At 40.6% G+C, this 24,283-nt stretch overlaps 1 protein-coding gene across 2 annotated transcripts in view; it reads right to left on the reverse strand.

Moving 5' to 3' along the window:
• Positions 1-413: 413 nt before the first annotated feature.
• Positions 414-24,283, reverse strand: part of LOC138951955 (serine/threonine-protein kinase tricornered-like) — a 30,954-nt gene continuing 7,084 nt past the window's right edge. The window contains exons 4-7 of one of the 2 annotated variants that reach the window (XM_070323524.1): positions 15,472-15,633; positions 6,870-7,096; positions 4,389-4,601; positions 414-2,519 (exon numbers count right to left, since the gene is read on the reverse strand). In XM_070323524.1, the coding sequence (XP_070179625.1) occupies positions 1,988-2,519; positions 4,389-4,601; positions 6,870-7,096; positions 15,472-15,633 (1,134 nt within the window). In that variant the 3' untranslated portion in view covers positions 414-1,987. The remainder of the gene's footprint in view (positions 2,520-4,388; positions 4,602-6,869; positions 7,097-15,471; positions 15,634-24,283) is intronic. The other variant, XM_070323525.1, reaches the window with a different exon arrangement.

The raw sequence follows: 24,283 nt of genomic DNA on the forward strand, positions 1-24,283 counted from the left end.
TCGTAATATGACAACGGGGCCAAGATGTCATCGTCACACCGGCAGCCACTGTGTCAGTCACACACGCGAAAGACATGGGCTTGCTGCCCAGACACTGAAAATATAAGAATCACTGCCGGAGGTATTGGTATTGGAGGCACAGACTTAACCCGACAAATGAGGCCTGTACAGTTTTTCTCCAGAACACGATCAATACCTGCCCTTGCAAAATGAACACAGACTGACAAATACTCACGCACACGTCGGCAAAAACACACACGTTCGTTGGCACACACGTAACACGCACGCACGCACACACACACGTCTGTCAACACAAAAGGTAACACACACACACACACACACACACACAAACACACACACACACACACACACACACACTCAACGTGTTAAGGAAAATGAATATGAACAAATGCTTTTCGATGAATGTTAAAAGCGTTGTTGGTTGTTTTTTTCTGTTTTTTTTTATTCTATATTTCATGTTTTTACTTGCACTTGCACTTGACTTGAATTATTTCTTTCAGTTGTGTACCTCTGCGACGATTTCACGGCAGGCATCAATGAGTAGGCTATTCTACCATACTTTAACTCATAAAAATATTATATCAACAATTACCACAACTTGTCTTTATTTGCGGATCTTTCACTGCCACGGGGGTATCCGTAGTATCAAGCATGGATACTGCACGGACATGCAATTACTATTTCTAACTGACTATTTTTTACAGCCAGACAGTGTTGTTAGCATCTCCTTCCTATATATAGGGGAAAGGCTCCTAATATGGACCGGCTCCGGCTTCTGACAAACTAACGGCGCAAGAGCGCTCAAAACATTTTCATCGCTGTATTCACCCTCTCTGGATCACTTGTACATGTCAAAACAGTTGTAGAAACACAAACCTCAAAACCGTTAGGCTTTTTCTCTTTTTTTCACTTTTGGCAGTGTTCACTCTATATTTGCCGCTTAAAACGGACTCGTTTCTGTCCAAAGCCAAAGCTTTTATCACACAAAAATTGCTATATATATATATGACAGCTAAGACCGTATTTGTTACATTTTAGCAGTGTTGACCCCGAGTTTCTACTGCAAACAAAATATAATAGCAAAATCTCAAAGTATGTGTGAGTCCCCTAATATGGACCACCTTCAACAAATCGAAGAAAATAAAAGCTAAAGGCAATTTTCATTAAGAAGCTTGTTGAAAATAACCTATAACTAGCCTTAGATTAAAAAAAATATATAACAAATAGTCTTCTTTTCGTGGAAGTTGATAATTTCACTTATTTTCACTCTGTTTTTGATAAGCTTCTTCAGTTTCCTGGTGTGCTTCAAATAATGCTCTCGTCAACCCGAAACAGATAAATCTTAAGCATATTTGAATTAGTCTGACATGCACACCAAGTTGTATCATGTTATTTTGAAGTATAGGGGTCTTTTTACAGTGATTCGTGAAGGCCGCTTTAATGGTCCATATTGGGCGCCCAGGCTCCTAATATGGACCATTTGTGATTTTTTCTGTATTTAATTTTTGCTGAATGTCTCTCAAAGCTATTTCACTCTAATTAGGCCTAACGGTTAACCTAAGAGAGAAGGACTACCAAACACAAAATGAAACTTCGCAAGAAAACAAGCTGGTTATCAGCATGAAACAAAAAGTGGTCCATATTAGGAGCCCTTCCCCTAGTATGCACTGAGCGACATTGTGATGCAATCACTATTTCTGACCGTGACCTTGACATTTTGAACATCTTCCACTGCCATAGCTTGCTTTTGACTGAGGTATCCTTTTCCACTTTGAGTACATTTAACGACAGTGCAACCAATTTTTGACTTTGGTGTGATTGCCAAAAGTATGCACTGCTAGACATGCAAGCACTTATTCTAACTGACCTTGGTCCAGTTTCCGTTAGTAGGCACTGCTAGACATGACCTCATTTATTTTGACTTCACTCCCATTCTCATGAGTATGCAGTGTGAGACATGCAGCCGCTACTTTGTTTGACTCTGGTTTGATTTGCTTGGCTGCGCGCTGGAAGAGCCTACGAGGGGAAATTGATGAAAATAGCTCATCAGCTTCGAAAGATAAGTCATTTCCTCCTCTTGCATTTTCTCCTCACGTGCTATGGACTGGACGCTCGCTCTGCGAAGTGAGAAGGGCGTGGCATCTTGCCTGGTGTGACTCGCGTCATCGTTATTTTCCGGCTTGGGCTTGGGTCGTCCTGACAGGCTGCCTTCCTCAGTCTCGGTTTTCTTCTGTGACTTTTTGGTCGATTTCTTTCTCGGCTCGTCTATATTGGAAGACATTGTTGGATCCCAGTGATCGTTGGGCGTGGATGTTCGTTTCTGACCACTTGATCCCGCGTTTTGTCCGGGCTGGGATTCCGGCCCATGAGTCATAGTCGCATGGTGCGCTGCGTACTCACTTAGAAGCCCCCCTGAGTCGTCTGTTGGTGCTTTCACTTGGTGGACCCGGGGTGCGGCAATATGCGAGTCCGTTAAATGGACCGGCGATAGAAAAGTGCTGTTGGATAGAGAAGAAGACATAATGAATAATTTTAGACTGAGAAAGAAAGAGAGAGAGAGGCCTGAGAGAGAGAGAGAGGCCAGAGAGAGAGAGAGAGAGAGAGAGAGAGAGAGAGAGAGAGAGAGAGAGAGAGAGAGAGAGAGAGAGAGAGAGAGAGAGAGAGAGAGAGAGAGAGAGAATGACAATGACAATGACAATTCTTTATTTAACGAGGGTAGTAGATTAAGCACTGGTCTGCTTTTTTTACATCCAGCCCTCGCCCTAAAGAGGGACTAACTACAACAATGAAGTAAAAATACAAGATAAAAAATAAAAAAATAATACAAAAAAATTAAAAATAAAAATCTACATTTTAACAGATTTTTGTTTGTTTGTTTGCTTAACGCCCAGCCGACCACGAAGAGCCATATCAGGGCGGTGCTGCTTTGACATTTAACGTGCGCCACACACGAGACAGAAGTCGCAGCACAGGCTTCATGACTCACCCAGTCACATTATTCTGACACCGGACCAACCAGTCCTAGCACTAACCCCATAATGCCAGACGCCAGGCGGAGCAGCCACAAGATTGCCAATTTTAAAGTCTTATTTATGACCCGGCCGGGGTTCGAACCCACGACCTCCCGATCACGGGGCGGACGCCTTACCACTAGGCCAACCGTGCGGTTTACTCACCGCAGCGAGCAGTCAGAAACTTGTTGCTCGGATGAGAGAGAGAGAGAGAGAGAGAGAGAGAGAGAGAGAGAGAGAGAGAGAGAGAGAGAGAGAGAGAGAGAGAGAGATTAACGATTAACGAGTTTATTGCATTTAGGCAACATGCCCCTTGCAATGGGGGAAAAAACGTGGCAAAAACAACGTCAAGGACACAATAAATGTAATACTGGTGGACTGTCTAGTCCATCAGAGAGAGAGAGAGAGAGAGAGAGAGAGAGAGAGAGAGAGAGAGAGAGAGAGAGAGAGAGAGAGAGAGAGAGAGAGAGAGAGAGAGAGAGAGAGTTGAGAAAGCGAGACTTGAAAAAGAGACTTGAGAGTGGGGGACTTTAGCGAGAGAGAGAGAGAGAGAGAGAGAGGGAGATAGAGGGAGAGAGATAGATAGAGAGAGAGAGACAGACAGACAGACAGAGCGAGAGAGAGACTTGAAAGCGAGAGAGACTCGAGAAAAAGAAAATTGAGAGAGAGGGGCTTGAGAGAGAGAGAGAGTCTTAAAAGAAGAGAGAGAGAGAGTCTTGAGAGAAAGAGAGAGAGAGAGAGAAAGAGAGACAGACAGAGAGAGAGAGGGAGAGAGAGAGAGAGAGACTTGAGAGAGGGAGAGAGAGAGAGAGGGGATAGAGAGAGAGGGAGAGAGAGAGTCTTAAAAGAAGAGAGAGAGAGAGTCTTGAGTAAGAGACTTGAGAGAGAGAGAGAGAGAGAGAGAGAGAGAGAGAGAGAGAGAGACTTAAAAGAAGAGAGAAAGAGAGTCTTGAGTGAGAGACTTGAGAGAAAGAGAGAGAGAGAGAGAGAGAGAGAGAGAGAGAGAGAGACTTGAGAGAGAGAGGGAGAGAGAGAGAGTCTTAAAAGAAGAGAGAGAGAGAGTCTTGAGTGAGAGACTTGAGAGAAAGAGAGAGAGAGACAGAGAGAGAGAGAGACTTGAGAGAGACTTGAGAGAGAGTGAGAGAGAGAGAGAGAGAGAGAGAGAGAGAGAGAGAGAGAGAGAGAGAGAGAGAGAGAGACGGTTTAACACGTACTGCTCATTCCTAAGACTCTCTTGATTACTCAGGGGAGTCAACAACCAACTAACTGAACAGATCTGAGATGGTGAGCCGAAAAGTTTTCACATGAAGCACTGTGCCTTTAACATCCAGGTTATCTGATTAATTAAGCGTATACCTCTCTTCGGATTTGCGTCTGACCATGCAGGGCACGGTGGGGTCACTGATCAGGGGCACTTCGAAGTCAAGTTTAGACAGTTTCAGAGCTCTGCGGAAAGTTCCACTTTGTTCTTGATCCGAATTTTCGCTGGAACCGTCATCATTTTCTCCGGGCTTATGGACGTATCGGTGGCCATCGATGGAGGTCGATGTACTGCCTGTCTGCATGTATCTGTAGTGTAAAACAAGTCGCGTAAGGCGAAATTACTACATTTAGTCAAGCTGTGGAACTCACAGAATGAAATTGAACGTAGTCCGCCGCTAGTGCAAAAGGCAGTGAAAGTGACGAGCCTGTTTGGCGCGGTAGCGGTTGCGCTGTGCTTCATAGCACGCTTTACTGTACCTCTCTTCGTTTTAACTTTGTGAGCGTGTTTTTGATCCAAACATATCATATCTATATGTTTTTGGAATCAGGAACCGACAAGAAATAAGATGAAATTGTTTTTAAATCGATTTCGGAATTTTAATTTTGATGATAATTTTTATATTTTTAATTTTCAGAGCTTGTTTTTAATCCAAACATAACATATGTATATGTTTTTGGAATCAGAAAATGACGAAGAATAAAATGAAATTGTTTTTGGATCGTTTAATAAAAAAATAATTTTAATTAAAAGTTTTCGATTTTTAATGACCAAACTCACTCATTAGTTTTTAAGCCACCAAGCTGAAATGCAATACCAAACCCCGGCCTTTGTCGAAGATTGCTTTGCCAAAATTTCCATCAATTTAATTGAAAAATGAGTGTGTGACAGTGCCGCCTTAACTTTTACAAAAAGCCGGATATGACGTCATAAAAAGTATTTATCGAAAAAAAGAAAACAGCGTCCGGGGATATCATTTACAGGAACTCTCATGTCAAATTTCATAAAGATCGGTCCAGTAGTTTGGTCTGAATCGCTCTACACACACACACACGCACAGACACCCACACACACATACACCACGACCCTCGTCTCGATTCCCCCTCTATGTTAAAACATTTAGTCAAAACTTGACTAAATGTAACAAAAAACAAGTCGCGTAAGGCGAAATTACAACATTTAGTCAAGCTGTCGAACTAACAGAATGAAACCGAACTCACTGCATTTTTACAGCAAGAGCGTATACTCGTAGCATCGTCAGTCCACCGCTCGATGCACAGGCAGTGAAATTGACAAGAAGAGCGGGGTAGTAGTTGCGCTGAGAAGGATAGCACGATTTTCTTTATCTATATTCTTTTTAACTTTCTGAGCGTGTTTTTAATCCAAACATATCACATCTATATGTTTTTGGAATCAGGAACCCATAAGGTATAAAATGAAATTGTTTTTAAATCGATTTCGGAAATTCTATCTTAATAATAATTTTTATATTTTTAATTTTCAGAGCTTGTTTTTAATCCGAATATAACATATTTATATGTTTTTGGAATCAGAAAATGATAAAGAATAAGATAAACGTAAATTTGGATCGTTTTATAAAAACAAATTTTGTTTTACAATTTTCAGATTTTTAATGACCAAAGTCATTAATTAATTTTTAAGCCATCAAACTGAAATGCAATACCGAAGTCCGGCCTTCGTCGAAGATTGCTTGGCCAAAATTTCAATCAATTTGATTGAAAAATGAGGGTGTGACAGTGCCGCCTTAACTTTTACAAAAAGCCGGATATGATGTCATCAAAGACATTTATCGAAAAAATGAAAAAATCGTCCGGGGATATCATTCCCAAGAAGTCTCATGTCAAATTTCATAAAGATCGGTCCAGCAGTTTAGTCTGAATCGCTCTACACACACACACACACACACACGCACACACACACACACATACACCACGACCCTCGTCTCGATTCCTCCTCTATGTTAAAACATTTAGTCAAAACTTGACTAAATGTAAAAAGTCAGAGAACTCAAAAGATAGTCCCACCATAACCTCACGGTTATAAGAGTCGGCAATTACTCTATACTGACGTCACCCCAGATGACGTTAGATGACGTCATAATATCCGATGGGGATGGACAATTTGCCGTGTTGGCAATAACAGCCCCGAAACCCCGTCCAAAAGATCCTTCTCTCATACTGACGTCACAAACCCCCTTCCCGTTTCAGTCACATTGACGTCACGAAACCTCCTGACGACGTCAGACTTATCCCCCCCCCCCCCCTCTCCGTTTCAGTCACACTGCCGCCACAAACCCTACCTGACGACGTCACACTTACTCCTGCCCCTCCTCGTTTCAGTCACACTGCCGCCACAAACCCTACCTGACGACGTCACACTTACTCCTGCCCCTCCTCGTTTCAGTCACACTGCCGCCATAAACCCTACCTGACGACGTCACACTTACTCCTGCCCCTCCTCGTTTCAGTCACACTGACGTCACAAACCCTACCTGACGACGTCACACTTACTCCTGCCCCTCCTCGTTTCAGTCACACTGACGTCACAAATCCTACCTGACGACCTCAGAGTCCCTGACTGGGATGGCCACCTTGCCGTGTCCTAGGTAGTCCATCTGGACGTCGCTGAAGAAGGGGTGGCTCCGCACCTCGCGGAAGCCCAAGTTCCTGCCCAGCCTCTTGTTCTCCCCCCTCAGCAGCTCCTTGACCAGGCCCACGCCATCCGCTGGTACGTGCAGCGAGGGGTCCTTGGAAAAGGTCAATGTCTTGTGGTAATCCAGCACCTGCAGATAAACAATGTTCCTGTTAGTACAAATGAGTTACAAAAAAGTCTTGATGTATCTATTGAATGAAGGATGAACGGATGGATTGATGGATGGGAGGATGGATGAGTGGATGGATGGATGGAAGGATGGGTGGATGGATGGATGGATGGATGGATACGGTAATCTAGCACCTGCAGATAGTGACATTGTTCCTGTTAGTACAAATGCGCCCAAAAGTCTTGATTTATCTATTTAATGAAGGATTTTTTGTTTGTTTGTTTGCTTAACGCCCAGCCGACCACGAAGGGCCATATCAGGGCGGTGCTGCTTTGACATATAACGTGCGCCACACACAAGACAGAAGTCGCAGCACAGACTTCATGTCTCACCCAGTCACATCATTCTGACACCGGACCAACCAGTCCTAGCACTAACCCCATAATGCCAGACGCCAGGCGGGGCAGCCACTTGATTGCCAATTTTAAAGTCTTAGGTATGACCCGGCCGGGGTTCGAACCCACGACCTCCCGATCACGGGGCGGACGCCTTACCACTAGGCCAACCGTGCCGGTCTTAATGAAGGATGAACGGATGAAAGGATGAATGGATGAATGGTTGGATGGATGGATGGGTGGGTGAATGGGTGGGTGAATGGATGGGTGAATGGATGGGTGGATGGTTTGTTGGATGAATAGATTGATGGATGAATCAGAATGGATTGATATGGTAATCCATTTGCTTTTAAGAGTACGCTCATAAGCCTAGCTTGTTGTGCTCCATGTTCCTTATTTCATGTATGCGGCAATATTCCAATGAAATTTACTGAATAAACTTGTTTAAACCATATGGTAATCCAGCACTTGAAAGAAGAATTTCTTTCTTTATTTGGTGTTTAACGTCGTTTTCAACCATTCAAGGTTATATCGCGACGGTGAAAGAAGAATGTTCCTGTTAGTACAAATGAGAGTTACAAAAAAGTCTTGACTGTGTGACAGGGGAGGCTACCGCTCCTTTCACAGCAGACTCTGCACCCGAGTTGTTGGCCTTTAAAAGTCAACACCCGTGGATTGTGGAAATCTGTTCGTGATGGGGTCTGGTGGTTTCCGATTGTCTGTATGTTCATGGAAACCTTCGGGTTTGCATAAATTTTTTATAGGGCTAAGAAATTAGCCCTAACATTTTCAATCCTGTTTGATTGCACTTCGCTTCCCGAGGTGATCGTAGTGTTTCGGCACTCGGTTACATCTGGCGCTTGCGAGCAGGGATGGGACTCGGCATGATATGTTCAGGTAATGGCATAATATGACCACTGAACATTTTCGTGCTGTTCCCATTCTGCGAACTTGGGATGGACAGTGGTCCCCCGGTTCGGAACTTCGGGACGAAGTTAATTTCAAACGGGGGCGATTGTGACAGGGGAGGCTACCGCTCCTTTCACAGCAGACTCTGCACCCGAGTTGTTGGCCTTTAAAAGTCAACACCCGTGGATTGTGGAAATCTGTTTGTGATGGGGTCTGGTGGTTTCCGATTGCCCTAACATTTTCAATCCTGTTTGATTGCACTTCGCTTCCCGAGGTGATCGTAGTGTTTCGGCACTCGGTTACAACTGATTTACTGATTGTTGGATGGATGGATGGATGAATGGGTGGATAGATGTATGGATGGATAAATGGATGGTTACCGAAATACAGCACTTGCAAGGAGAATGTCGCTGTTATTATTGGCAGTACATACTTTTTTCTGATCGCTTGATGGATGGATAGAAGGAATAAATAGATGGATTGATTTATTGATTGACTGTTAATGCGGCTCTACGTCTAGGTTCATGCAGCTGTGGTTCTAAAGAAAACGCCAGAGACTTGCGGGAATCCAGTAAAAATAAAAGGGGAAAGAAATGTTGAACATATCTGTTAGTAATGAAGGTAAACACTGATCTTAATATTTTGTTGGGAGGGGGGAAGGAGATTGCAAATTTGTGTGTGTTGATGGGTGTGGGGTGGGGGATGGGGTGCGTGGACTGCTGTCACGTTTAGATAAACAGGCCGCTCGTTTCCAGGAATTCTTCTGGAGTTTCCGCCCGAACCGCTGTGAGCTTTTTCCAGTGCATGTATATCATTGTGCGATAGAAACAAAAGAGTTTCCAGACTGGACTGTGTTGCAGTCAGAACTCAGAACTTTATTTTGAAAAGAGAATTCCCCCGAAATCGGCGTATGCTGCCTGAATAGCGGAATCAAAACGGTTAGTTAGTTAGTTGTTGCTTTTCGGGTCCAGCGGACCATAATAGGCCAAATCAGGACCCCAAAACGGTCATACACGTAAAAATCTACTCGTGCAAAAACATGAGTGACCATGGGAGTTTCAGCACATAAACGAAGAAGAAGAAGAGGAAACAAGTCGCGTAAGGCGCAGTGAAATTGACAAGAAGAGCGGGGTAGTAGTTGCGCTGAGAAGGATAGCACGCTTTTCTTTATCTCTATTCTTTTTAACTTTCTGAGCGTGTTTTTAATCCAAACATATCACATCTATATGTTTTTGGAATCAGGAACCCACAAGGAATAAGATGAAATTGTTTTTAAATCGATTTCGGAAATTTTATTTTAATAATAATTTTTATATTTTTAATTTTCAGAGCTTGTTTTTAATCCGAATATAACATATTTATATGTTTTTGGAATCAGAAAATGATGAAGAATAAGATAAACGTAAATTTGGATCGTTTTAAAAAAGATTTTTTTTTTTTACAATTTTCAGATTTTTAATGACCAAAGTCATTAATTAATTTTAAGCCACCAAGCTGAAATGCAATACCGAAGTCCGGCCTTCGTCGAAGATTGCTGGGCCAAAATTTCAATCAATTTGATTGAAAAATGAGGGTGTGACAGTGCCGCCTCAACTTTTACAAAAAGCCGGATATGACGTCATCAAAGGTATTAAATCGAAAAAAAGAAAAAAAAGTCCGGGGATATCATTCCCAGGAACTCTCATGTCAAATTTCATAAAGATCGGTCCAGTAGTTTGGTCTGAATCGCTCTACACACACACACAGACAGACAGACACACACACACACACACACACACACACACACACACACACACACACACACACACAGACACACACACACATACACCACAACCCTCGTCTCGATTCCCCCCTCTACGTTAAAACATTTAGTCAAAACTTGACTAAATGTAAACAAGTCGCGTAAGGCGAAATTACTACATTTAGTCAAGCTGTGGAACTCACAGAATGAAACTGAACGTAGTCCGTCGCTAGTGCAAAAGGCAATGAAAGTGACGAGCCTGTTTGGCGCGGTAGCGATTGCGCTGTGCTTCATAGCACGCTTTACTGTATCTCTCTTCGTTTTAACTTTCTGAGCGTGTTTTTAATCCAAACATATCATATCTATATGTTTTTGGAATCAGGAACCGACAAGGAATAAGATGAAATAGTTTTTAAAACGATTTTGGAAATTTAATTTTGATCATATGTTTAATTTTCAGAGCTTGTTTTTAATCCAAATATAACATATGTATATGTTTTCGGAATCAGAAAATGACGAAGAATAAGATGAAATTGGTTTTGGATCGTTTAATAAAAAAATAATTTTAATTACAAGTTTCCGATTTTTAATGACCAAACTCACTCATTAGTTTTTATGCCACCAAGCTGAAATGCAATACCAAACCCCGGCCTTTGTCGAAGATTGCTTTGCCAAACTTTCAATCAATTTAATGGAAAAATGAGGGTGTGACAGTGCCGCCTGAACTTTTACAAAAAGCCGGATATGACGTCATCAAAGGTATTTATCGAAAAAATGAAGAAAAGGTCCTGGGATATCATACCCAGGAACTCTCATGTCAAATTTCATAAAGATCGGCCCAGTAATTTAGTCTGAATCGCTCTACACACACACACACAGACACACACACACACACACACACACACATACACACACACACACACACACATACACCACGACCCTCGTCTCGATTCCCCCCTCTATGTTAAAACATTTAGTCAAAACTTGACTAAATGTAAAAAGAGAATGGTTTTAGACTCAGCCTAAACTTCCAACCTGCCCCAAATTAGATAGACTGCCAACGTTCCAACATTTGTTTTTTTTTACATTTAGTCAAGTTTTGACTACATGTTTTAACATAGAGGGGGAATCGAGACGAGGGTCGTGGTGTGTGTGTGTGTGTGTGTGTGTGTGTGTGTGTGTATGTGTGTGTGTGTGTGTGTGTGTGTGTGTGTGTGTGTGTGTGTGTGTGTGTGTGTGTATGTGTGTGTAGAGCGATTCAGAGTAAACTACAGGACCGATCTTCATGAAACTTTACATGAGAGTTCCTGAGAATGATATCCCCGGAAAGTGTTTATTTTTTTCGATAAATGTCTTTGGTGACGTAATATCCGGCTTTTTGTAAAAGTTGAGGCAGCACTGTCACACCCCCATGAAATTGATTGAAAGTTTGGCCAAGCTATCTTCGACAAAGGCCGGACTTTGGTATTGCATTTCAGCTTGAAGACTTAGAAATTAACTAATAAGTTTGGTCATTAAAAATCTGATAATTGTAATTAAAATTATTTTTTTATAAAACGATTCAAAAACAATTGTCTTATTCTTTATTATTTTCTGATTCAAAAAAAATATAAATATGCTATATTCGGATTAAAAAAAGCTCTGAAAATTAAAAGTATGAAAATTATTATTAAAATTAAATTTCCCAAATCAATTTAAAAACAATTCCATTTTTGTCCTTGTTGATTCCTGATTTTAAAAACATATAGATATAATATGTTTGGATTAAAAACAAGCTCAGAAAGTTAAAAAGAATAGAGATACAGAAAAGCGTGCTATCCTGCTCAGCGCAACCACTTCCGCGCTATTCTGGCTTGTCAATTTCAGTGCCATTGCCACGAGCGGTGGACTGACGATGCTACGAGTATACGGTGAAAAAATGCAGTGCGTTCAGTTTCATTCTGTGAGTTCGACAGCTTGACTAAATGTTGTATTTTCGCATTACGCGACTTTTTACATTTAGTCAAGTTTTGACTAAATGTTTTAACGTACAGGGGGGAATCGAGACGAGGGTCGTGGTGTATGTGCGTGTGTGTGTGTGTCTGTGTGTTTGTGTAGAGCGATTCAGACTAAACTACTGGACCGATCTTTATGAAATTTGACATGAGAGTTCCTGGGTATGAAATCCCCGAACATATTTTTCATTTTTTTGATAAATGTCTTTGATGACGTCATATCCGGCTTTTCGTGAAAGTTGAGGCGGCACTGTCACGCCCTCATTTTTCAGCCAAATTGATTGAAATTTTGGTCAAGTAATCTTCGACAAAGCCCGGACTTCGGTATTGCATTTCAGCTTGCTGGCTTAAAAATTAATTAATGACTTTGGTCATTAAACATCTGAAAATTGTAAAAAAAAATAAAAATTTATAAAACGATCCAAATTTACGTTCATCTTATTCTCCATCATTTTCTGATTCCAAAAACATATAAATATGTTATATTTGGATTAAAAACAAGCTCTGAAAATTAAATATATAAAAATTATTATCAAAATTAAATTGTCGAAATCAATTTAAAAAAACTTTCATCTTATTCCTTGTCGGTTCCTGATTCCAAAAACATATAGATATGATATGTTTGGATTAAAAACACGCTCAGAAAGTTAAAACAAAGAGAGGTACAGAAAAGCGTGCTATCCTTCTTAGCGCAACTACTACCCCGCTCTTGTCAATTTCACTGCCTTTGCCATGAGCGGTGGACTGACGATGCTACGAGTATACGGTCTTGCTGAAAAATGGCATTGCGTTCAGTTTCATTCTGTGAGTTCGACAGCTACTTGACTAAATGTTGTATTTTCGCCTTACGCGACTTGTTTTTAAGTACATTTAGTCAAGTTTTGACTTGTTTTAACATAGAGGGGGGAATCGAGACGAGGGTCGTGGTGTATGTGTGTGTGTGTGTGTGTGCAGAGCGATTCCGAGTAAACTACTGGACCGATCTTCATGAAACTTGACATGGGAGTTTCTGGGAATGATATCCCCAGATGTGTTTTTCATTGTTTCGATAAATGTCGATGACGTCATATCCGGCTTATTGTAAAAGTTGAGGCGGCACTGTCACACCCTCATTTTTCAATGAAATTGATTGAAATTTTAGCCAAGCAATCTTCGACGAAGCCCGGACTTCGGTATTGCATTTCAGCTTGGAGGATTAGAAATTAATTAATGAGTTTGGTCATTAAAAATCTACAAAAATTGTGATTAACATTATTTTGTTATAAAACGATCCAAGAATAAATTCATCTTATTCTTCATCATTTTCTGATTCCAAACACCTATAAATATGCTATATTCGGATTAAAAACAAGCTCTAAAAATTAAAAATTTGAAAATGATGATGCAAACATTTTCATCTTATTCCTTGTCGGTTCCTGATTTCAAAAACATATAGATATGATATGTTTGGATTAAAAACAAGCTCAGAAAGTTAAAAAGAATAGAGATACAGAAAAGCGTGCTATCCTGCTCAGCGCAACCACTTCCGCGCTATTCTAGCTTGTCAATTTCACAGCCTTTGCCACGAGCGGTGGACTGACGATGCTACGAGTATACGGTCTTGGTGAAAAAAATACAGTGCGTTCAGTTTCATTCTGTGAGTTCGACAGCTTGACTAAATGTTGTATTTTCGCCTTACGCGACTTGTTTTTAAGTTTTTGATTCCAACCTGTTCATTTAAAGGCACAGTAAGCCTCCCGTAAACCATCACAGAGCTCCCCGAGCGTCTACATACAGTACAATCGATGGGACTGGGTGGCCGAGTGGTAACGCACTTGCGCTCGGAAGCGAGAAGTTGCGAGTTCGACCCTGGGTCAGGGCGTTAGCAATTTTCTCCCCCCTTTCCTAACCTAGGTGGTGGGTTCAAGTGCTAGTCTTTCGGATGAGACGAAAAACCGAGGTCCCTTCGTGTACACTACATTGGGGTGTGCACGTTAAAGATCCCACGATTGACAAAAGGGTCTTTCCTGGCAAAATTTTATAGGCATAGATAAAAATGTCCACCAAAATACCCGTGTGACTTGGAATAATAGGCCGTGAAAAGTAGGATATGCGCCGAAATGGCTGCGATCTGCTGGCCGATGTGAATGCGTGATGTATTGTGTAAAACAAATTCCATCTCACACGGCATAAATAAATCCTTGCGCCTTGAATATGTGCGCAATATAAATTGCATACAATAAAAATTATTTAAAAAAAATACATCCCTGCGCTTAGAACTGTACCCACGGAATACGCGCGATATAAGCCTCATATTGATTGATTGATTGACAAGTATACTTCCATTTGAACGCTCACCGAACGGGAACATCCTGGCTGCTTTCTGTCGAGCGTGAGAAATTTTCAAAGAATTTATTTTCGTGGACTTGGTCCTCTACAACAATGGCGCCTCGTTTTGGTGCTGGACGGCTGGTATGAATATTCAATACCGGAAATCACGCCCGGACAGTAAGCCTCCCGTAAACCATCACAGATACTGTCAGGCTTTTACACACAGTACAAACACCCTTCCATTTGAACGCTCACCAAACGGGAACATCCTAGGTGCCCTACGTAAAGAGCGAGCAATTTTTAAAGAATTAATTTTGCAGATTGTCTCGAACACTTTTTGGACCCATCCTGAACTCAGGTCAAACATGAGTTACTTCCCTTCGGATCTCATTCTATCGATGTAAACTGGCGATAGCCGTGAATCGATGATTATCAAAATGTTTTTAGACCGTGGTGCGTTTTTGCGCTAGACCTAACTTTTAAAATCTAAATAATAAATTGACAGCTTGTTACACAAACATTCTTTAATCATAAAAGAATTCTTTTTTCATCAAGACAAGATCAGTACAATTCGAAGTTGTGAAAGTTTGAAAAAAGAAAAGCCCGGAAGCAGGGTCACGCAAGGGTCGTAGCAGACGACGGTTTATGCATATCGCCGTTCCTCTCAACAGTCAAAAGCCATCGCTAGAGTTCTTGTGAACCACAGCCGTTTGTTTCGTGCATAAAAACGTGCTATTGTAAATAAGCTCACATCGAGTCGCGTTCAAATGACTAACTGACGACTACATTGTGAAAAAGGGAAACTGGATCTCAGGGGTAAGATAAACCACGCAAAAATAAATTCTTTGAAAATTGTTCGCTCTTTACGGAGGGCACTTAGGATGTTCTCAATCGGTGAGTGTTTAAATGAAAGGGTGTTTGTACTGTGCGTAAAAGCCTGACCGTATCTGTGATGGTTTACGGGAGGCTTACTGTGCCTTTAACCGGTACATGTAGTATAATGAAAACGTTAGCAGGAGGTATGATGCATCTGCTGCATGTACTTACCTTATCCAGAATGCAGCCTGAGGTGTCAGGTAGAAAGGGAAGGTAGTCGTACAGCAAGCGATACAAGGCAACGCCCAGCGCCCAGTAGTCGCACAGGTAAGAGTAGCCAATTTGTGACTTCACCAGCTGAAAGTAGGGCTTCGGCATCAGCAAGCGGAGGACCTAGGAAAAAAAATCCAGATACAGCGAAAAACAACAGATACAGCAAGAAGGAATGAAGAAGTAAAGGAATAAAGGAGAGAAGGAAGAGAGTAATACCAACCCAATGTAACCTACAAACAAGCTACGAGCTATTATAGACCAAGCCAACAAAAACTACAAACAAGCTACGAGCTACTATAGACCAAGCCAAAATAACTTACAAACAAACTACGAGCTATTATAGACCAAGCCATAAAAAACTACAAACAAGCTACGAGCTATTATAGACCAAGCCCCCCCAAAAAACTGCAAACAAGCTACGAGCTATTATAGATCAAGCAACAACAAAAACTACAAACAAGCTACGAGCTATTATAGACCAAGCCACACAAAAAAACTACAAACAAGCTACGAGCTATTATAGACCAAGCCCCCCCAAAAAACTGCAAACAAGCTACGAGCTATTATAGATCAAGCAACAACAAAAACTACAAACAAGCTACGAGCTATTATAGACCAAGCCAAAATACCTTAAAAAAAGCTACGAGCTATTATAGACCCAGCCATAATAACCTACAAACAAGCTACGAGCTATTATAGACCAAGCCAAAATAACCTACAAACAAGCTACGAGCTATTATAGATCAAGCAACAACAAAAACTACAAACAAGCTACGAGCTATTATAGACCAAGCCAAAATACCTTGAAAAAAGCTACGAGCTATTATAGACCCAGCCATAATAACTTACAAACAAGCTACGAGCTATTATAGACCAAGCCAAAATGACCTACAAACAAGCTACGAGCTATTATAGACCAAGTCAAAATAACCTACAAACAAGCGACGAGCTATTATAGACCAAGTCAAAATAACCTAAAAAAAAAGCTACGAGCTATTATAGACCCAGCCATAATAACCTACAAACAAGCTACAAGCTATTACAGACCAAGCCAAAATAACCTACAAACAAGCTACGAGCTATTATAGACCAAGCCAAAGTAACCTACAAAGAAACTACGAGCTTTAAATGCAAAAATAAAATATTAAAAAAAACAAGATCAGGCAAGACAGCACTGGACATATCCAGACTTTAATAGTTTGTATGTTTGTTTGTTAGCAAACGTATAATTATGAACTTCGTTATGTGTTCGTCGGTCGGTTTGTTCGTTTCATAATGGTATATTTTCATTTGTTTACACGCCCTCTTCCGTCTCCAGGTCTTTCTCGTTGGGGATATTATATGATGAAAACGCGCTGGGTCTTTAAAATCTAAAACAAGGCGCGTAAGGCGAAATTACTGCATTTAGTCAAGCTGTCGAATTCACGGAATGAAACTGAACGCACTGTAGTTTTTCACCAAGACAGTACAGCTTCGTCAATCCCTCACCTTCCACGTGCAAAACGCAGTGAAATTAACACGCCAGAATAGCGCGGTAGCGTATTGTGCTAAGCAGGAAAGCGCGCTTTTCTGTATTCTTGTTAACTTTCGGAGCTTGTTTTGAATACAACCTATCATATCTATATGTTTTTGGAGTCTGGAAATAATCAAGAATAACATTAAATCATTTTTGGATCGATTTCTTAAATTTTTATCGTAAGACTAATTAATCTATTTTCGTTAATTGTGATCACATTTTAAGAGTATATATTTTTAGATTCAAAATATGATGAAGAATACGATGCAGTCAATTTTAAATCTGTTTGCAAAAAATCGATTTTAATGACAACTTTAATGAGCAAACTCATTAATTAATTATTAAGCCTCCAAGCTGAAATGCAATACCAAAGTCCGGGCTTCTTCGAAGATTTACTTGACCAAAATTTTAACAAATTTGGTTGAAAAATGAGAGCGTGACAGTGCCGCCTCAACTTTCACGAAAAGCCGGATATGACGTCATCAAAGCTATTTATCAACAAAAAAATTAAAAAACGTCTGGAGATACCATACTCAGGATCTCTCATGTAAAGTTTCATGACGATCGGTCCAGTAGTTTTCTCTGAATCGCTCTACACACACACACACACACACGCACACACACACACACACACACACACACACACACACACACACACACACACAGGCACACAGACACACACATACACCACGACCACGACCCTCGTCTCGATTCCCCCTCTACGTTAAAACATTTAGTCAAGTTTTGACTAAATGTAACAAGTCGCGTAAGGCGAAATTACTACATTTAGTCAAGCTGTGGAACTCACAGAATGAAACTGAACGCACTGCATTTTTTCACAAAGACTGTAGTCCGCAGCTAGTGCAAAAGGCAGTGAAAGTGACGAGCCTGTTTAGCGCGGTAGCGGTTTCGCTGTGCTGCAAAGCACGTTTTTCTGTGCCTCTCTTCGTTTTAACTTTCTGAGCGTGTTTTTAATCCAAACATATCATATCTATATGTTTTTGGAATCAGGAACCAACAAGGAATAAGATGAAATTGTTTTTAAATCGATTTCGGAAATTTAATTTTGATCATAGATTTTATGTTTTTAATTTTCAGAGCTTGTTTTTAATCCGAATATAACATATTTATATGTTTTTGGAATCAGAACATGATGAAAAATAAAATTAAAATAATTTTTGATCGTTTTATAAAAAAAAGATATTAATTACAATTTTCAGATTTTTAATGACCAAAGTCATTAATTAATTTTTAAGCCTACATGCTGAAATGCAATACCGAAGTCCGGCCTTCGTCGAAGATTGCTTGGCCAAAATTTCCATCAATTTGATTGAAAAATGAAGGTGTGACAGTGCCGCCTCAACTTCATCTTGAACACGCGGCCAGTACAACTGGCCTTGACACGGAACGATTCAAGGGGGGCTTGACCTTGACCTTTACATGACCTTGACCTTCAGTCAAGGTCAAATAACTAAACCTGGCAATGACATCATACACTAAGAACTGCTTTACACATTTTTCCTACCAAAATACATGTGACCTTGACCCAAGGTCAAGGTCATCCAAGGTCATGCAACACAAAGCTGTTAATTCAAGACATAGGAAGTACAATGGTGCTTATTGGCTCTTTCTACCATGAGATATGGTCACTTTTATTGGTTCAATACCTTATTTTGGTCACATTTCATAAGGGTCAAAGTGACCTTGACCTTGATCATATGTGACCAAATGTGTCTTATGATGAAAGCATAACATGTGCCCCACATAATCTTTAAGTTTGAAACAGTTATCTTCCATAGTTCAGGGTCAAGGTCACTTCAAAATATGTATACAATCCAACTTTAAAGGACCTTTGCGACCTTGACCTTGAAGCAAGGTCAACCAAACTGGTGTCCAAATATAGGGCTTACATTGCCCTGTATAGCATACATAACTAAGGTTGCCATTCTCGATAACTTCAGAAAAAAATGCGAAAATGTGAAAAATGGTCGTTTTTAAGACAACAATTACGGCCCCTGTGACCTTGAACTTGAAGTGAGGTCAAGTTGCCGCACATGTTTTTTGAGATCTTGTAACCATACACCATCAGGCCACATCAGGTGTTGATAGACTTAATAGTGTCCAAGAAATATCCAACGTTAAAGTTTTCCGGACGGACGCCGGGACGGACGGACGGACGGACGGACGACTCGGGTGAGTACATAGACTCACTTTTGCTTCGCATGTGAGTCAAAAAATCAATTCTGCGTTCTTGATAGCAGTTTCGTCCAGACTGGACTCCAGCTTTTGCTTTTCTTATTTTTCTCTATCGTCCAAGCCCATAAAACCGAACAAGGCGGATTGCGTTTGGATTTCCCTCTTTCAGATGACTTGAGATTGCCCCCCTTGAATCCTTCCGTGTCAAAGCCAGTTGTACTGGCCGCGTGTTCAAGATGCCTCAACTTTTACATAAAGCCGGATATGACGTCATGCAAGACATTTATCGAAAAAATGAAAAAAACCGTCTGGGGATATCATACCCAGGAACTCTCATGTAAACTTTCATAAAGATCAGTCCAGTAGTTTACTCTGAATCGCTCTACACACACACACACACGCACAGACACACACAGACACACAGACACACATACACCACGACCCTCGTCTCGATTCCCCCTCTATGTTAAAACATTTAGTCAAAACTTGACTAAATGTAATAAAAAGAACGCGTATAATCAAGACCTAAAACTGGCTCTCCAACTGCTAATGGGGTCACAAATCAGTCAGCCAAGCAGTCAAGAATCTTTCTTTCTGTACTGACCGTCTTTTTGTCTGTCAAATCAGCTCTCAGTATTCGTTCTTTTAAAACGGGACATATCAATTTTACCACGAGAAAATCACAAATGTCACTTTAACGGGAGTGTTTCTGGAGCTAAATATAAGAGGCTAGTCTAATGCAAGAAGAAAATAGCCTTGTGCGGGATGCGGGTCACGGTTCAAATCTTGGCCGGGGCGGACACGCGTCAGCTTTATTTGCAGACTCAGAAACGGTATCCATGTTCCATCCCGTCCCACCGCTGTGGCACGTAAAAGACCTCGGTCATTTTGCCAGAAGTTTAGGTAGTTGATCAGACCAAAACACACTAGCACTAGGTAGGGCGATTCTTGTTGCTGCTAACTTTCCACTCAGAGGAAGCAACCCAAATTTCTCAGCAAGAGGAAAATAAATCAATGAAAAGGAAATAACAAGTCGCGTAAGGCGAAAATACAATATTTAGTCAAGTAGCTGTCGAACTCACAGAATGAAACTGAACGCAATGCCATTTTACTCGTAGCATCGTCAGGCCACCGCTCATGGCAAAGGCAGTGAAATTGACAAGAAGAGCGGGGTAGCAGTTGCGCTAAGAAGGATAGCACGCTTTTCTGTACCTCTCTTTGTTTTAACTTTCTGAGCGTGTTTTTAATCCAAACATATCATATCTATATGTTTTTGGAATCAGGAACCAACAAGGAATAAGATGAAATTGTTTTTAAATCGATTTCGGAAATTTAATTTTGATCATAGATTTTATGTTTTTAATTTTCAGAGCTTGTTTTTAATCCGAATATAACATATTTATATGTTTTTGGAATCAGAACATGATGAAAAATAAAATTAAAATAATTTTTGATCGTTTTATAAAAAGAAGATATTAATTACAATTTTCAGATTTTTAATGACCAAAGTCATTAATTAATTTTTAAGCCTACATGCTGAAATCCAATACCGAAGTCCGGCCTTCGTCGAAGATTGCTTGGCCAAAATTTCCATCAATTTGATTGAAAAATGAAGGTGTGACAGTGCCGCCTCAACTTCATCTTGAACACGCGGCCAGTACAACTGGCCTTGACATGGAACGATTCAAGGGGGGCTTGACCTTGACCTTTACAATAACTAAACCTAGCAATGACATCATACACTAAGAACTGCTTTACACATTTTTCCTACCAAAATACATGTGACCTTGACCCAAGGTCAAGGTCATCCAAGGTCATGCAACACAAAGCTGTTAATTCAAGACATAGGAAGTACAATGGTGCTTATTGGCTCTTTCTACCATGAGATATGGTCACTTTTAGTGGTTCAATACCTTATTTTGGTCACATTTCATAAGGGTCAAAGTGACCTTGACCTTGATCATATGTGACCAAATGTGTCTCATGATGAAAGCATAACATGTGCCCCACATAATTTTTAAGTTTGAAACAGTTATCTTCCATAGTTCAGGGTCAAGGTCACTTCAAAATATGTATACAATCCAACTTTAAAGGACCCTTGCGACCTTGACCTTGACCAACCAAACTGGTGTCCAAAGATAGGGCTTACATTGCCCTGTATAGCATACATAACTAAGGTTGCCATTCTCGATAACTTCAGAAAAAAATGCGAAAATGTGAAAAATGGTCGTTTTTAAGACAACAATTACGGCCCCTGTGACCTTGAACTTGAAGTGAGGTCAAGTTGCCGCACATGTTTTTTGAGATCTTGTAACCATACACCATCAGGCCACATCAGGTGTTGATAGACTTAATAGTGTCCAAGAAATATCCAACGTTAAAGTTTTCCGGACGGACGCCGGGACGGACGGACGGACGGACGGACGACTCGGGTGAGTACATAGACTCACTTTTGCTTCGCACGTGAGTCAAAAAATCAATTCTGCGTTCTTGATAACAGTTTCGTCCAGACTGGACTCCAGCTTTTGCTTTTCTTATTTTTCTCTATCGTCCAAGCCCATAAAACCGAACAAGGCGGATTGCGTTTGGATTTCCCTCTTTCAGATGACTTGAGATTGCCCCCCTTGAATCCTTCCGTGTCAAAGCCAGTTGTACTGGCCGCGTGTTCAAGATGCCTCAACTTTTACATAAAGCCGGATATGACGTCATGCAAGACATTTATCGAAAAAATGAAAAAAACCGTCTGGGGATATCATACCCAGGAACTCTCATGTAAACTTTCATAAAGATCAGTCCAGTAGTTTACTCTGAATCGCTCTACACACACACACACACGCACAGACACACACAGACACACAGACACACATACACCACGACCCTCGTCTCGATTCCCCCTCTATGTTAAAACATTTAGTCAAAACTTGACTAAATGTAATAAAAAGAACGCGTATAATCAAGACCTAAAACTGGCTCTCCAACTGCTAATGGGGTCACAAATCAGTCAGCCAAGCAGTCAAGAATCTTTCTTTCTGTACTGACCGTCTTTTTGTCTGTCAAATCAGCTCTCAGTATTCGTTCTTTTAAAACGGGACATATCAATTTTACCACGAGAAAATCACAAATGTCACTTTAACGGGAGTGTTTCTGGAGCTAAATATAAGAGGCTAGTCTAATGCAAGAAGAAAATAGCCTTGTGCGGGATGCGGGTCACGGTTCAAATCTTGGCAGGGGCGGACACGCGTCAGCTTTATTTGCAGACTCAGAAACGGTATCCATGTTCCATCCCGTCCCACCGCTGTGGCACGTAAAAGACCTCGGTCATTTTGCCAGAAGTTTAGGTAGTTGATCAGACCAAAACACACTAGCACTAGGTAGGGCGATTCTTGTTGCTGCTAACTTTCCACTCAGAGGAAGCAACCCAAATTTCTCAGCAAGAGGAAAATAAATCAATGAAAAGGAAATAACAAGTCGCGTAAGGCGAAAATACAATATTTAGTCAAGTAGCTGTCGAACTCACAGAATGAAACTGAACGCAATGCCATTTTACTCGTAGCATCGTCAGGCCACCGCTCATGGCAAAGGCAGTGAAATTGACAAGAAGAGCGGGGTAGCAGTTGCGCTAAGAAGGATAGCACGCTTTTCTGTACCTCTCTTTGTTTTAACTTTCTGAGCGTGTTTTTAATCCAAACATATCATATCTATATGTTTTTGGAATCAGGAATCGACAAGGAATAAGATGAAAGTGTTTTTAAATCGATTTCGGAAATTTAATTTTGATCATAGATTTTATGTTTTTAATTTTCAGAGCTTGTTTTTAATCCGAATATAACATATTTATATGTTTTTGGAATCAGCAAATGATGGAAAATAAGATAAACGTAAATTTGGATCGTTTTATAAATTTTTAATTTTTTTTACAATTTTCCGATTTTTAATGACCAAAGTCATTAATTAATTTTTAAGCCACCACGCTGAAATGCAATACCGAAGTCCGGGCTTCGTCGAAGATTACTTGACCAAAATTTGAACCAATTTGGTTGAAAAATGAGGGCGTGACAGTGCCGCCTCAACTTTCACGAAAAGCCGGATATGACGTCATCAAAGACATTTATCAAAAAAATGAAAAAAACGTTCGGGGATTTCATACCCAGGAACTCTCATGTCAAATTTCATAAAGATCGGTCCAGTAGTTTAGTCTGAATCGCTCTACACACACACACACACACGCACACACGCACACACGCACACACGCACATACACCACGACCCTCGTTTCGATTCCCCCTCGATGTTAAAATATTTAGTCGTAACTTGACTAAATATAAAAACAAGTCGCGTAAGGCAAAATAACAACATTTAGTCAAGATGTCGAAGTCACAGAATGAAACTGAACGCACTGCTTTTTTTCACCAAGACCACATACTCGTAGTTTCGTCAGTCCACCGCTCGTGGCAAAGGCAGTGAAATCGACAAGCCATGCAGAATAGTGCGGTAGTGGTCGCGCTGAGCAGGAACACGCTTTTCTGTATGTCTATTCTTTTTAGATTACTGAGTTTGTTTTTAATCCAAACATATCATATCTATATATTTTTGGAATCAGGGACCGACAAGGAATAAGATGAAATTGTTTTTAAATCGATTTCGGAAAATTAATTTTCATATTTTTAATTTTCAGAGCTTGTTTGTAATCCAAATATAACATATTTATATGTTTTTGGAATCAGACAATGACGAACAATAAGATGAAATTATTTTTGGATCGTTTAATAAAAATTTTTATTCTTATTACAAGTTTCAGATTTTTAATGACCAAACTCATTCATTAGTTTTTAAGCCACCAAGCTGGAATGCAATGCCAAAGTCCGGCCTTCGTCGAAGATTGCTTTGCCAAAATTTCAATCAATTTGATTGAAAAATGAGGGTGTGACAGTGCCGCCTCAACTTTTACAAAAAGCCGGATATGACGTCATCAAAGGTATTTATCGAAAAAAAGAAAAATAAGTCCGGGGATATCATTCCCAGGAACTCTCATGTCAAATTTCATAAAGATCGGTCCAGT

Source organism: Littorina saxatilis, linkage group LG17 (assembly GCF_037325665.1).
Source record: "Littorina saxatilis isolate snail1 linkage group LG17, US_GU_Lsax_2.0, whole genome shotgun sequence".
In the NCBI taxonomy this organism is placed as follows: Eukaryota; Metazoa; Mollusca; class Gastropoda; order Littorinimorpha; family Littorinidae; genus Littorina; species Littorina saxatilis.